Source organism: Tenebrio molitor, chromosome 3 (assembly GCF_963966145.1).
Source record: "Tenebrio molitor chromosome 3, icTenMoli1.1, whole genome shotgun sequence".
NCBI classification, from domain to species: Eukaryota; Metazoa; Arthropoda; class Insecta; order Coleoptera; family Tenebrionidae; genus Tenebrio; species Tenebrio molitor.
Window position 1 is genome coordinate 7029636 of NC_091048.1, and position 15480 is coordinate 7045115.

At 36.9% G+C, this 15480-nt stretch overlaps 2 protein-coding genes and 2 long non-coding RNA genes across 6 annotated transcripts in view; 2 read left to right on the plus strand and 2 right to left on the minus strand.

The window, feature by feature from the left end:
- The window catches only part of LOC138127003 (uncharacterized), a 171925-nt gene that overhangs the window by 142287 nt on the left and 14158 nt on the right, over positions 1-15480 (minus strand). The gene's annotated exons all lie outside the window — the stretch shown is intronic.
- Positions 6-544, plus strand: LOC138126992 (essential MCU regulator, mitochondrial). The gene is made up of 2 exons (XM_069042856.1): positions 6-169; positions 233-544. The coding sequence occupies exons 1-2, from the start codon at positions 167-169 to the stop codon at positions 434-436; spliced, it is 207 nt and encodes a 68-aa protein (XP_068898957.1). The 5' UTR covers positions 6-166; the 3' UTR covers positions 437-544.
- On the minus strand, positions 475-11403 carry fliI (FLII actin remodeling protein). Its single transcript, XM_069042821.1, has 16 exons — positions 11115-11403; positions 10715-11064; positions 10287-10663; positions 9772-10236; positions 9627-9721; positions 9507-9577; positions 9209-9455; positions 7631-7816; positions 7265-7579; positions 7039-7211; positions 6859-6985; positions 5001-5277; positions 1357-1771; positions 993-1302; positions 828-941; positions 475-769 (listed from the first exon to the last, which is right to left on the minus strand). The coding sequence occupies exons 1-16, from the start codon at positions 11175-11177 to the stop codon at positions 635-637; spliced, it is 3720 nt and encodes a 1239-aa protein (XP_068898922.1). The 5' UTR covers positions 11178-11403; the 3' UTR covers positions 475-634.
- On the plus strand, positions 13139-14407 carry LOC138126994 (uncharacterized). 3 transcript variants are annotated; one of them, XR_011158040.1, is made up of 5 exons: positions 13139-13594; positions 13655-13795; positions 13859-13999; positions 14063-14211; positions 14272-14407. It is a non-coding gene; the product is annotated as an uncharacterized lncRNA (long non-coding RNA). The 3 variants fall into 3 exon arrangements; XR_011158039.1 differs by having other exon boundaries at positions 13139-13795; positions 14060-14211; XR_011158038.1 differs by having other exon boundaries at positions 13140-13795.

Here is a 15480-nt window from a genome sequence, read left to right on the forward strand (position 1 = left end):
CTAATGTCAAACGTTATTATTGATCTACTGCAGTGAGCAGTGACACATCGGGATTTTTCTATTTTAAAAGTTTGGTTATATTTTTATTAAAAACCGGGGATTAATCCAAGCCAAAAATTCAGTGCCAAGTAGTCCGCATCGACATTTTTTCGAATATTCCAATACAATGGTGCTGTCACGAATACGACCCCTTTTCAACAAACGTGTGTTAACATGTCCAAATATCACCCAGGTAAACTCCGTCAGGACGGCGACTTCGTCCAAAACTGGTGGAGTCCTACCGGAACCCCACAAGACATCCTTCGGGTTGATCCGATTAGTGTTGACCGTAATTCCTGGGCTGTTAATTGGGGCCGCCATTAGCAAAAATATCGCGAATTTCCTCGAGGAAAACGACCTGTTTGTTCCCTCAGACGATGACGACGACGACGATTGAACGACTTAATAACAGTAAATGCTAAATTGAAACGATGCTTTTTAAATTTATTTATTTATTGTATAATATTTATTCAATAAATTAGTATATAATATGTATATGTTAAAATTATTGACTTTTAATTCAATTCACTTCACAGTTGAGCGTTCACCATTAATACTGTGACACCTAAAATAAATACATTTAAGAATTGGCACGTTACTCTGGCGGCTTCTTATGAGCTCCCCAGCCGTGGAAACATTTATAAAATCTTCGCGACTCTTTATTTTTCAGAGTTAAAAATAGCTTCCTAGAACGGTCTGGTTGTTTGACTCTCATGTGTTGAATGTACACCTACAAAATAATTATTTCTCTTCAATCGAAAAAATATTTTTGAAAATGGCAACAATACCTGCGCCGACTTATAAGCGAGTTTAATTTCAACTTCGCTACATTTAGCTCCTAGCCATAGAAACACTTGTTCCCCATTGTCCAGGATCATGATATCGTCATCTGCTAGATCGTCCTGTTGAACAAAAATTGAGACAATAAAGATTGACTGAAAGAACATGCACACCTGACAAAAGTCTGAACATTTTTCTGAAACCACGAAATATCCCTTTTCGTTGGAGCACCTGAAAAGTCTTGTATATTCCATGAAGACGGCGTCGGTGTCGTAGGGTTTCTTCCCACCGAGACCAAACCAGAAGAAATTGTCCGGTTCTTCGCCCTCCGCCAGAACTTGAAGACTCACCCACGGACTGTTAAACATCTCTTCGGCGATTTCTTGTATCAGTCTCGCCTCGTCTGGATCTGCTTTGGACCCGATCCAGACGTAAACGATTCCAGCTTCGTCTTCTTGCTCGAAAGGCACGTTCAAAATGTAACTGAAGGCATCAAAAATGAACACAGAATGTCCCAAAGCGATTAGATAAATCTACCAAAATGCAGAATTAAGCGAGGACGCATCCGGCTTGATCTGAACCAGTCTGGTGTACAACGCGCTTCCGTTCGACCGCAGATGGTAGAACTCGACGGCATTCTTCTCTCGTTGCTTGCGTTTCCCTTGATGGATTATGAATTTTCTCTTGAAGTGCGCCATAAATTTCATGTTTTCTTGTTGCTGGTAAGTCCGCACGACTTCCAGTTTGTCGTTGAACAAGAGTTTGAATTTCTTTTGGAGGGTGAACGTGAAAGTCAACCATCCCATGTTGGAAGCTTCGCGTCCTTGCCAGAAGTAGACGACGCAGTGGAAGTCGTCGGCGTCGCTCGCTTGTTCGACACCGTCACTCTCGTCGTCTATGGGCATCCAGTAACGGCACAGGAATACGTAACAGTCCATGGAGTAAAAGTGACCTGTTAAGTAAATATGTAGGTACATAACTCATGTCTCAAAACTTCATCATTAAATTGAACGGCAAATTAAATGCCAACATGAACATCTTCAATAACTTTATGAGACATCAAACAAGTGCTTGTACAATGGGCACGTCTAAAATACTACATTAGAGCATCACAACAATGTTTTTCTATTATTGATTCAAAAAATTGAAATTCACGCATAGTTATCGGTGCCTGAAGTGGGTCATTTTCTAACGTGTATTTCTTTTTGCATTGTTAGTAAGATCGAAACCATAGAAACCATACAAAACAGTGTGTGAAATGCGATTTCACGCACACGACTATTTCTGTGTTTCACTTCACGCACTGTATTTTATTAGTTACCTAGCAACATGGTCACTGCATTGAAACTTCAGAGTTCCTTCAAAAATTTGAATTTTTAATTTCAATTTTTTGAATCAATTATAGAAAAAATATTGTTTATATTTCGTGCGTGAAGATGTTTTTGTGCATTCAAAGGCTTATACTGCCTCGACCTTCGTCTCGGCGTAAAAGACCTTTTCATGCACAAAAAACACTCTCTTCACGCACTTAATATAAAAATAACTATTTTATTATACCTGCATCAGAATCGCCGTTTTAAGCACGCCTGAGCGTGCGAAAACAGGCGATTCAAGCACGCCGAGCTTTAAAGGTTGCTTAGGTAACAACAAATTCACCTACATTTTGAACAATGATAAATAGACATTGATACACGATCTATGATAGCAACGAAACAACAACAATTGACCATTTCTATATCAACGATTAATGACACAGATTACCTCAGAAAAGGTTATTCAATTAACTTTTTTTGCTATGATTTTCAGATTGTAGTGCAGGTATAATAAAAAATAGCGTATGATACACGTTTATAAGGGCCTTTAAAGCACTTGCGACGTTAAAAGCACTCCGCTACGCGTCGTGCTCTTAAACTCGTCACGCGTGCTTTAAAGGCTTCCTTATAAACTTGTATCATAATATACTATTAAATTCAAGCGGTCGAAAATCGCGCCTTTGTGTATTCTCCATAACTAGTTTGTTAATGAAGGCGATTAATAAATAGTTGAGATTATTAATCGCCCATTAACAAACGAGTTGAGCTAAATAACTGCACAATTACGAATTCACTTTTTCAAAAGCCGACGTTTTTGGTTATAATTCGCATGTCATATTTTTCAAAGGTAACTAGGTTTTCTTAACAACCGTGATTTTTACGTGAAATTGAATGTGAATAGAGTTGACGTCTTCTGACACTCTTTGTGGAAAAGTGAATAGAAAGTGTTGAAAAATTTTAAAATGGCCTACCCTGAGGACAAAAAAAGGATGAAGGTATTTTATAAGGTCTCATCTTTATCGAAAAAGATGAAATTGGTTTTGATTTGGCTTTAATTTGAAATTTTGTCACAAAAAAAAAACTTTGCGGTCAACGAAAAATTTTTGTAATCAACTCGTTTGTTAATGGGCGATTAATAATCTCAACTATTAAAGGCACTCACTTGCTACACTCGTTCGTGCTTTAAACAGTTTCGATTATTAATCGCCTTCATTAACAAACTAGTTTATTAAATAACTATTTCGCGTGGGTTTCATAACAACCAATGAGAATCAGTGGCGCGAATGCTTCAAGATATTACCAACACAATCTATGATACTTTCTTAATACCTATGTATTTTAATGTTATGGTTTGGGGATTTTGTTATCTAAGGATATTTAAAAAAATGCATTCTATCAGTGAATGTAGTCTACAATTATCAATTGCACGAAATATTTAATAATTAAATTATCCCCCATTAAAATAAAGCCTCTAAAAAGCGAAATCACGAAATTATTATCCAATATTTAACCGACCCATGGAAACTTCTATCATAGATTTTAATACCCGATAATGACTAAGTTCGCTCTCTTGCACATCGCTACTTTTGGAAGTGAATTCTATCCATTTACGGCTTCTCGTGAAAACTATCTTTCCCATCATTCGATGAAGTCAATTTATGTGCGCAAAGCCATCGCCAAATTTTCCAATTTTCATCAACTCGAATATTTTGGAGACCCTTAAGGTCTTTGTATGATAATTTTCATATATTCTGCAACAAACCTGCGCCAAGCAATTTAAACGACTGAGAATCCGCGTTGAAATAGAACAAATCAACCAACAAATGACATTATTGAGCGCAGTGTACAAAGTGTTTACACGCGTGTCCGTAAGTGTCATAAGGTTCGCGGGAGATAATTTCAACATTTGCTTTAAATTTTATTGTTAACCTTAAATAAATTTTTAAAGTAAAAATTGTCATTTTCTCAAAAAAATTGTTATAAGGTAGTCTGTCTCAATTCTAAATTTCCACCGTGGAGGGAGAAAAGACTGGAGATGGCACTAATTCAAATAAGTGTACCGGCCCGCGAAAACTACAGAGCCATAAAAGGTTTCTGAATATAGACGCTAGGCCAATGGCTTCCTTCGCCTTTCTTCCAGGCGCATTGTGCTTCTTTATCTAGCGCATTGTGGACTGGGTCATAAAAGGTTGTTGCACGTGCTTTTAGAGGGTTCGGATTTTTAACATGGGAAGCATAGGAAATGCCATCTCCAGTCTTTTCTCCCTCCACGATTTCCACCAACAGTGCATTCTACGTTGAAAATACAACCGGCAACACTGTTTGGTGAAAATTGCGTCAGATTGTATTTGTTAGGTTATCTGTCAATTTCCGTTTTTACAACTCAAAATTTTAGAATAAAGGGGAAGAACGAAAACCTTTTTTAAAATGCAGGAAGTAAGAGGTAGAAAATCAAATTCTAAAAGCAAAATAAACTTAGGAACTAATTTTAATGATTTCAATCATATTTATAAAATAATTATATTGCCAACTTTGGTTATAAGAATCCCCAATTTAGAAATATTTTTATTTTGCCAATATAATTCAACAGGTGGTGGAAATTTAGAATTGAGACAAACATTGTTTTCATTCATCGTTTAGGGTATAGTAAGGTCTATCAGAAAGTGAAGAATAAAGTGGGGGTTGTCCTTTAAAAAATTGGTGAGGACGTCATAGCTCAAAAATGGATGACGTCATGAACAAGTGAAGCAACTTAAAACACATTAATTACCAATATGCGTCATCTTTCACTCTTGCGACGTTACCATGACAACAACAAGTGCGACCATCGCAAGTCAACTTTTGAAATCAGGTCCTTAGATTGCTTACCTAGTTCTTCTTCCGGCAATCGAACGAATTTCTTCCCCTCGAGCACCAACGCTTCCATCACTTCCAAATCCTCATTCCATTCTTCCATCAACTGTTGTGCTTCAGTCAGAGGCATCGGAGGTTGGCGCGGCGTGAATAAAGCGGTCAAGTCGTGTTTGGTTTCTTGCTGTCGGGCCCATTTTGTCAAGTCGGCTCCTGTTTTTTGAACGGATTCGGCCGTGCGTGTGAAATCAACGGCGATTACTTCATCCCATCCGATGAATTTACATTTGAATATCTAAACAAAACAAGGAGAAAATTCTTTAACATTTAAACCTCACTAATAATGAGATACTAAATACTATAATATCGTGCGTTCATTTAAATTTATCCTCAAAGTTGGCGTTGAAAAGTCGATTGCAATCGCACCACTCGTGTAAAAACCTAAAATTGAAACAGCTGATCTGTGATCCGTAATATGTATGGTGCGTTCACAATCGACTCTTCAACGCCAACTTTGAGGCTAAATTTAAATGAACGCACGATATATTTTTCCCTGGTAGGCGGTTGCACGCGCCATTTACGAAATCCTGCAACGAAATGCTACCTCCCTATTGGTTAGTGGAATAAAGTAACCAATAGGGAGGTCGCATTTCGTTGCAGGATTTTGTAAATGGCGTGCGCAACCACCTACCAGGAAAAAATATACTATTGTAAATAAAGTGCGGCTATCGATATTTTAAAACGACTTTTTAAACACTAATTACCATTTTGGATGGTTTACAATGGTCTCAATACTATATTTTTTTATTTTTTCACTTTTCAATGTTCAGATTTGATGCATAAAAATAAAACAGTCCGGTAGGTATTGCTTACTGACACTTTCCGGCCCTGATACTGTTATAACTCACTTACCGGACAGTATGAAATAAAGTACCGTGCGATCAAATAAAAAAAAAATCAGAGTAGGCGAAAATGGTGTTTTGAACCAACCAAAGCATCAGAATAGCACATTCCAGGTAACTTGATTTTTTTTTATTGATCGCACCTTATAAAAAGAAGAATGAAGGTATTACGTAATACCATTCGCCCTCTTTCTCTCCCCTTTTACCTGGTTTCTTGTTCTCGCATATATCTCCTCGACCTTCCGCACCAGCCATTCACTTATTCCTCTCTCTTTCTCTCTCTCTCATACATTCAAACATATTCACTCTGTCAACCTTGTCGAACGCCGCCCTGAAGTCTACGAACAATGCGCACAATATCATCCCTCCTTTCTTCCTCAATTCTTTCCTTGTTAAATGGTCCACGATGTATACACTGTCCATACCCCTTCCCTTTCTTTAAGACAAGAATGTGGATTTTAGTCTCCTATAACTAATCTACGCTGGAATAATAGATTCGAAGATTTTACCATTTTACAGGCGTTAAAAAAAAAATATAAATGCGCCACGACTATTGTGAAGGGGTTCTTTGACGTGCCACAACTGTCTCGATATTTGTTTAAGTTTATTTTTGTTTGAATAAACTGTTTATTTTGGTGTTGTTCCACTTACCCCGCACTGCATATCACTTTACCTCGTGGGTCAGGACAAGGTTATATTTTACAAGACTTCAGTGAAATAGTCGCTATTCGTAAATTATGTGAAATATTGAACTAAATTATTTTTCCCGTGATAGTCCATACTGTAAAACACTCAACAACCAAAAATTCAATTTTTAGTTCACATAAAAGCCAGAGAAATAATTTTACAAAACTTAACCATTTCACTTGACCCTACAGCTGCCACTGGATTAGTTTATCAACTTCATACTGTTACATTAACAACAATATTGCCTTTGTTTAATCCGCAAATTGAGTTACATAATACGCCAATACCTGCGGTTCAGTTCCTTCTCTCACACGAGTCACCACTGCATAATCTGGACGATCGATCATGTTGAACAGTTCTTCGCACAGCTTTACGGCAGCCGCGTTGACAAGTCTAGTCGATTTCTTGCCAATCCTACACAAATCGTTCAACATCAAACACTACCTAAATGCACGACGAAAACTTACCACACAAACACATCCAAGTAACAGTCCAGAATGTAAACGTTCTTGCTGTTGAGCAATTTGTTAACGAGTTTACCGTGCGGTACTTCGACTTGAGGCAATTCCAAATAACCCATCCCGAGTTGAATCTGATACAGCCTTGGTGGCACAGGAACGAAATCTGAATCGACGTGTTCCTGTCAAAACAAATCGATAACAAATAAACAGACAAGAATGTGGGAAAAAAAACCTGCAACGGTTCTTCTGGGGGTGCTCCTTCTGGTTCACCCAACGCCAACCAAAACTCTCTAGTCTCGTTCCCCATGCTTTCCGTGATCAACTCGGCTTTGTTCTTTCTTTCATTTTTGTTAATTTTCTCGCACAACAACCGCGACTTGGACTTCAAAGTGTTCTTCGCCTTTTTGCCGTTCCATATGAAGATCTTCATGCCAGTGTCGAGGATGAAAACGAATCTCGGATCCAGAGACTCGACGCAAACGGCGACCGGTTCCAAATGGATTGATGGACCGGCAGCGTGACTCCTGTAGAATCGCGTCTCAAATATCTACAAAATCATGATGAAGACATAAGAGACAAGTAAATTTCGAACGAGTACGTTATCTTCGACGGTGAAAAAGCCGCTACAGGTGCGACCGCCTTCAATGTAGGTTATTTGTGTGTCGAATAAGTTCAAGAATTCTTCGGATTCGTCGCCTTGTTCTTCGCGGATGGTTCTGCACTGGGCTCCCAAATAGTTGCGCAGGTTGACAGCGTGAATCGCCGAACAAGCCCTCTTATCCAGCTGGAACAATGCATTTTGTTTACAAAAAGCATAAAGGTGACAAATAAAAACTGGGAATCGGTATTATCACGACCTGCGGACCTGCTGTATTATAAGCGGCCTTTCAAAAGTGTAGTTTGAGTGATCCGCGCAGAGCGTTAATAAACCAGGCGCTTTTTGGGGATATTATTCATCTTAAGTTTTTCTCACCAGATACCAGAATTTTTCTTGTTCAAATGACATTTTGAATTTGAAGTAAAAAAAACTCCTTGTTTTTTCTGCTTTGTAATTAAATTCGTGATTTTTTTACTTAGTGTTTGTGGTTTTTGTGCTTAGTGTTGTTATTATTTGCTATATTGCATAGTGATTAGTATTTTTAATGAAGCGCCCGTCTTGTGGCGTCTTCATCGACGCAAATTGACTCTTCACGGAAACATTTTCATAATGCACTTTTATCTTTTAATGAAATGAACAGGCCGGTTATAATACAGCAGGTCGTGTCGTGGTCGTAACCTACTACTTTATCGCTGTTAATGTTATGTCAGATATCAGATATCTATAGTGAAATTTTTTTAATAAACAATTGTCAGTGTTAAATTAAGTAAAAAAACCACACTGTGCCACCCTAAAATGTACGCATATGGATAAGCTCTATAACAATTTTACACCAAATCATAGTTGAGGTTATGTTCACTTCACTTTCTCTACCTTTCTTCCGTGAATTCATTTTCAAAACAGATTTATATCTGTCAAATAAACCAACAAAACATATCCGGTTGCAGTGTTGCAAATCGCCGAATTATTTTTTTTTTTTAAAGAGTCAGAGACCTTCTTGATCACCTTGTACCGGGTGACTATAAATGAATGTAATCCGTGATGTACCTTTTCTCATGGGTTGGTAATACTGTTGTTGGTTATTCTACTGTCAATTATTTTTTAAGGTGATTATTGACATGAACAGGCGTAATTGCCTATTTGTCACAATTTATTAATACATAAAATGTCAAAATGGCGTTTTCTATGCCAATGTGTTAATTAAGATATTAGGTTTGCCAAAGTAATTTTTGAAAAATGTTCCCAACTTAAGAAAAAAACTCCTTGATTTATTGTCACCAAGTACCGGGTGATTTTAAATGAATGTGACTTTTTTTTCATAGGTTGGTAATATTATTGTTGGTTATTCTACTTTTTAATGTGATAGTTGCCATAAACATAGGCGTCCTCGCCTATTTGACACAATTTATTAATACATAAAATGTCAAAATGACGTACGTACGCCAATGTGTTGATGAAGGTATCAAGTTTGCCAAAATAATTTATGAAAAATGTTCCCAACTTAAGAAAAAAAAGTCACAATCATTTAAAATCACCCGGTACATCCCAATAATCACTGAAATGAAAATAAAAACTTACTGGAGCTTTTTCTCCAATCCAAAAATAAATTTCCCAATTCAGCAACTCATTCTCCTCTTGAGTAGTCTTCAGCACAATGTAACAGTCTCCTTCATAAAATTTCCCATAAGCCACTTCATCAATTCTGTTTGGCAAGAAATTCTCAATTTCCCATATTGTCAAACCCGGAACCTGTCCTGCATCGTCTTCAAAAAACTCCGAATAATCTAATGGAGGCTTTTCCAGAGTTTCATCCCATCTCTTGGGTCTGACACAACAAAAATTAAAATCACATCTCAAATAAGAAAAAAAAACATACTTCAATGATTCTGCCTTTGGATCATCTGCCTGCATACTCAAGTTCTTTTCTTTCGCGATATCTTTCATGCCCTGCAACCCAAAATATCAGAATAGCTCAAGCACATAGTTTTATACAAACTTTTAAAATTTTAGCTTGGTCCTGATCTGCTTCTTCGTGGTCTCTTCGTCCTCGCCTCAGTCGCATCTTTCTGGCAATAGGATCCTTACTAGGATCTGTAAAAAAATACTGTAATTTTTTTTAATTTTAAACGCAAAATGTATACTTTGGGCGGGTGTCGGGACTGGTACGTTTGCTCCAGCAAGACGCAACTGATTTTGTAGAGAAAAATCGATGTTGTAAAACTCTAGTCCTGCCCCACGCGTCATTTCCGCCGGTTTTGGTGGCATGATCAAATCCGGGTTGTTTCGTAAATCAACAGCGACTAAATCGTTGATCAAGTGAATGGTGTCTGGCAACGTGATCAAACGATTTGAGCTTAAATTCAATTTTTTCAATGATCCACATCTGCACAATCCCTCTGGGATCATTTCTAACTGATTATTGGCGGCTGAAAAATTTTCAAGACTTCCCAATTTCCCAATACCTGAAGGTATCCCTTCAAAATCTAGCCGATTGTCGTTAACATATAAACGCCTCAAGGTCGATATCTTGCACAACGAGGCCGGTAGACTTGTCAGTTTGTTGTGTGACAAATTCAAAGTTTCAAGCTTCTGCCATTGTTCCATCGCTGTAATTCATTTGTTAACAAAAAACAGGTTGAAAAAATGCGAAGTCTACCTGAAGAAAGCTCTGTTATCTCATTTTCACTCATATTAAGTCGTTTTAAACTGGGTAGAGAATACATAGCTTCTGGGACTTTTGGCAGTGCATTCTGAGCTAGATCAACATCTGTCAAAAGAACCAAATTTTCCAGATTTGTGGGAAAATTACTCAAATTTCTTTGGGTATTTCTCATGTGTACAGTCTCTAGGTTAACTAGTGAAGGTAACTGCCTCAACTGAAAATGCCCTAGAGGGTTATTATTGAGGACCAGTGACTGCAAGTTTGCTAATCTTCTAGTTTGTGGTGGCAAAGTCTCTAGATTATTGTTGCTCAAATCCAAAAATAATAAGTCAGTCAAATTGATAAATAACGTATTAGGTATGGAATCAATGCTACAAAATACTTCACTGCACAACACTACTTGACTAATTTTAGTGACTTACTGATTATGACTTAAGTTCAAAACTAGAAGTGACTTAGCTCTGTCCAGGCCCTCAGGAACTTCCTTCAAATTGTTATGACTCAAATCCAACGTGCTTAGTTCCTCTAAGTGAAACAATTGGGCTGGAATTCCTGAACTCTTGACTTTGTTGTGTCTCAGATTTAATGTGCGTAAACAAACTAGTTCAGTCAGTTCCCCATAAAGTTTTTCAAGGTGGTTTCTTGTCAAAGACAGATGTTCGAGTTTGAGCAACTTGCCCATCTCTTTGGGTATTTCCGTCAAGTTTGTTCGATCCAATTTCAGCCATTGCACACCAGTCATCGAACTGACGGCTTCCGGAAATTTCTCATCCTAAAAGCGTCTGGTCAGTACGCTGTTTTTTTAGTTATTGTTAAATTTACGCTAAAGTCGTTGCGGGTAAAATCCACGCCCCGAACAAACGGTAGCACACCTGTATTTGCCATTCTAAATCCTGATTTCGTGAAATAACTTTGAGGTTAGATTATATTACCTTCTTACAACTCCATTTAGGTTTTTAAATATTGTTACTTAACTATTCATTTAGTTATACTGAATTATAACACATCAAAACCAGTATTATTGTTAATATTTGTTGATAATATCGTAAAAATAAGCGTAATTGGCTGTCAGATGGTTCTCAAGTAGTGCTCCACAGTGTTTCCAACGGGCAAAAACCAAAAGTCTGAAATTCTAAGCAAGTGACTAAAATGTCACTAAAACGCCGGGCAATGCAAACTGTTTTAAAAATTGTGTAATCTCTAATTTTGGGTGAATAAATAATTAATTTAGGAAAAACTACAAATACCAACATTAAAACATATTTGAAATAAATATAAATTCATTCTAAAACAATGTCATTATGGTTTAGTTTATAATTTGGCGCGAACTCGGGACATCAACTAAGGTACTATATCTTTAGAAGGTAGCGCCATTCCGCTCCACAATTTTTTGACTGGAAATTAAAAGAGATGGCATTATCGATAAATTCTGTGAGTGTGACAAAGATAGAATCTGTCTGACTCGATACAAACATCCCTTAAAATTGTGTATACTTCCATCTTTGTCACACTTACGGGATTTACCAATAATGCCATCTCTTTTAATTTCCAGTCAAAAAATTGTGGAGCGGAATGGCGCTACCTTCTAAAGATATAGTACCTTAACATCAACGGCAAACAAAAAAGCAGAATCGTTTTAGCTTTATCGTTAAAAAGGAAAACTACTACTTGAAATTTCATTTTTCGACTTTTCACTTGATCGCTGGAGGGCGGTAAATAATGAAAGAAAAAATAACGCTTGAGTTCTCATGATGATATAAGAAAAACAATATCACTAGATTAATCACTGAAAATTGTTAAAAGTCACTAGAATCAGACAACTCTGAATCTCTGAATTATAGCAAATTTGTCTGAAATGTTACTGCAAATATGTACACTAGATTCAGTTACAAATTCACTAAACTGGTAACACTGGTGCTCAACTTTTCTTTCTTAGGTCGACCCACGATCGACCCAAAGAGTCGTCCACCCTTTCATCATTGAAGCACATTTTAATTAACAAAGAATATTTCACTATTTTGGTTTATTGATGTCTTGTTATAATTGATATGTATAATTATGTCTTTATAAAGATTTTTCACAATTTACGTTTAATTTTCCAATAATATATCTATCTATCTAAACATTCTTGTGCTAATCTTCTAATTAATATATAACCCTTTGATAACTACAACGTTTTCTTATTGTTTTATACTAGTATGAAATTACATTCAAACCAACCTACTGCAAGTGTATTTTTAGTATGTGCACTTCTAAAGTTTTTCTGTGTTTCGTCTACATTTCATTTTATTAGAAGACATGTTTTGTTAACATGTGAGTTTTTAAAGTTTCTATATGTTTAGATTTATATTCACATTTTTCACATCTAAACCATAGTATTTTGGAAGAAGCATGTTTTGTAAATATGTGAGATTTTAAAGTTTCTGTTTCTTTAGCTTTATATTCACATTTACCACACTTAAACCATAGTGCTTCATCGACGGGTATGTGTCGTGCAAGTTTATGTCTTTTCAAATTTCGCTTGGGTTTAGTTATGAATTCACATTGATCACACTTAAACCATTTTATATTTTTAGCAGATGTATGTTGTACAAATTCATGCGTTCTTAAAATCTTCTGTTGTTTAGTTTTAAATTCACAAAACTCACACTCAAACCACTGAATTTCACTAGGAGACGTGTGTTTCGCCAATATATGAGTTCTTAATATTTCTTTTTGTTTGGCTTTATATCCACATTGATCGCACTCAACCCATTCTATTTCATTGACGGGCGTGTGTCGTAAACGTTTATGTTTTTTTAAATCTCCCGCTTGTTTAGTTTTATGTTCACATTCATCACACTTATAGTATATTAAGTATAAAGAACGGTAATGACAATGTACGGATCGAAGACAATTGTTTGGAGGAGGAGCTTGCGACGACTCCAATATTGTCTGAGATCCGTACATTGTCATTAACGTTCGTCATGCTTATGAGATTTTTTGCGCGATTGAATATTTATTACAAAACATTCCTAACTAGAATGCAATGCGATACGACGCCCTTCACATCGTGTTGCCACAATGTCGATTTTTGTATCGCGTTTCTAAGGCAATCTGCAAACAACTACCGCCATTGCAGTTTTTGTACGCAAATATCGTCAGTTGTGTTGAAAAACAAGCAGTAAAATGAGTGATATTAGTGCTTCCGAAAACGAAATGGATATTGTAGAAGAAACTTTGAATGTGGGTGGCGTCACAGATAAAGAATTTTTGAAACTAACGACCTCAACGTGTAATTAAGAAGACAAGGAAAATTTGTGGTATGAAAATTTTGATAATACTAATGTCGCGGCAAGTTCGCTAATATTATTTCATTGCAGCGGCAAGGAATGCCGACCACAAGAGCCGTGTGAGTTTCCAGAAAGTGCTAACATCTTGTCTTCAACTTCTGTCTACATAAATCAAGAATTTTCGAAACCAGCGAACTCAATATGTAATCAAGAAGACAAGGAAAATCCGGAGTATGAACATTTTGACAATTCTAATGTCACGGCAAGTCTGTTACTAAAATTGTTTCGTTGCAGTGGCAAGGTAGGCCGCCTACAAGAGCCGTGTGAGTTTCCAGAAAGTGCTAACATCTTGTCTTCAACTTCCGTCTACATAAATGAAGAATTTTCGAAACCAACGATCTCAATTTGTAATCAAGAAGACAAGGAAAATGCGAGGTATGAAAATTTTGACAATGCCAATGTCGCGGCAAGTTTGCTAATGCTATTTCGTTGCAGCAGCAAGGAAAGCTGACTACAAGAGCCGTGTGAGTTTCCAGAAAGTGCTAACATCATGTCTTCAACTTCTGTCTACATAAATGAAGAATTATTTTCGAAACCAACAACCTCAATGTGTACCTACCTAATCAAGAAGACAAGGAAAATGCGGGGTATGAAAATTTTGACAATGCCAATGTCGCGGCAAGTTTGCTAATGCTATTTCATTGCAGCGCCAAGGAAAGCCGACTACAAGAGCTTTATGAGTTTCCAGAAAGTGCCCCCACATCTTGTCTTCAACTTCCGTCTACATAAAAATTATTATAATAATCGATTAATTTTGAATAAACTTTACTTACCGTTCTAGAACACCAAAAATTACTTACCATCGAGTTTATCGTTAGCAACGAGTAAACAGAGCTTACCATCTTGGAAACAGACGTGGTAAACAACCAAATAGAGTACAATCGCGCAAAAAACCATTTTATTTCATTGACGGACGTGTGTCGTACCAGTTTATGTCTTTTTAAATGGCCCGCTTGTTTAGTTTTATATTCACACTCATCACACTTAGACCACTCTGTTTTATCGACAGGTGTGTGTTGAAAAATTTTATGTTTTTTTAAATTTCCCGCTGCTTTACTTTTATATTCACATTCATCACACGTAAACCATTCTATTTCATCGATGGGAGTGTGTCGTACAAGTTTATGTTTTTTTAAATTTCCCCTTTCCTTGGCTTTATATTTACATTCATCACATTTAAACCATTCTATTTCACTGTCGGGCGCGTGTTGTAAAAGTTTATGTCTACAGAAATTTCCAGCTTCAGTAGTTTTGTATTCACATTCATCACACTTAAACCATCCAATTTCATCGACGGGCGCGTGTCGTAAAAGTTTATGTCTATTTAAATGTCCCTTTGTTCCGGATTTGTAGTCACACTGATCACACCTAAACCATTTTAATTTTTTTCGAGAGAGTTTCACTTTGTTGTGGGTATCTAAACTACCCATTGCGCTGCCAACGTATTATACCTATTATACGCTTATTATTCTACATCGACACTTAACACATTAAAGCTGTTTAAAAAACACGTATGTAGGTACTTATTATGCAAACAACATGGAAAAATTGCAACTTGAACTCATCCTAACCTCACAAGCAAAGATTAGTGCTCGCAAGGTCGCAAAAGTAAAAAAGGCGGGTGAATCACACTGCTACTCCAGCGCCACTGCGCCAGTGACGTTGTTTATGTTTAACTTTAACACGGCCTCCTTGATGAAAACGAAACTATACGGCCGCTCGCGTTAGCGAAATGTCTGTTTTTTTCAAGGAGGTTAAAGTAAGAGGAGGGAAAGCGCCCTATGCTGGTAATGCATTGAAAGTGATGCCAATCGTTCCTTCTCCAGCAACCTTTTATGACCGCGAACGTCCTTGAA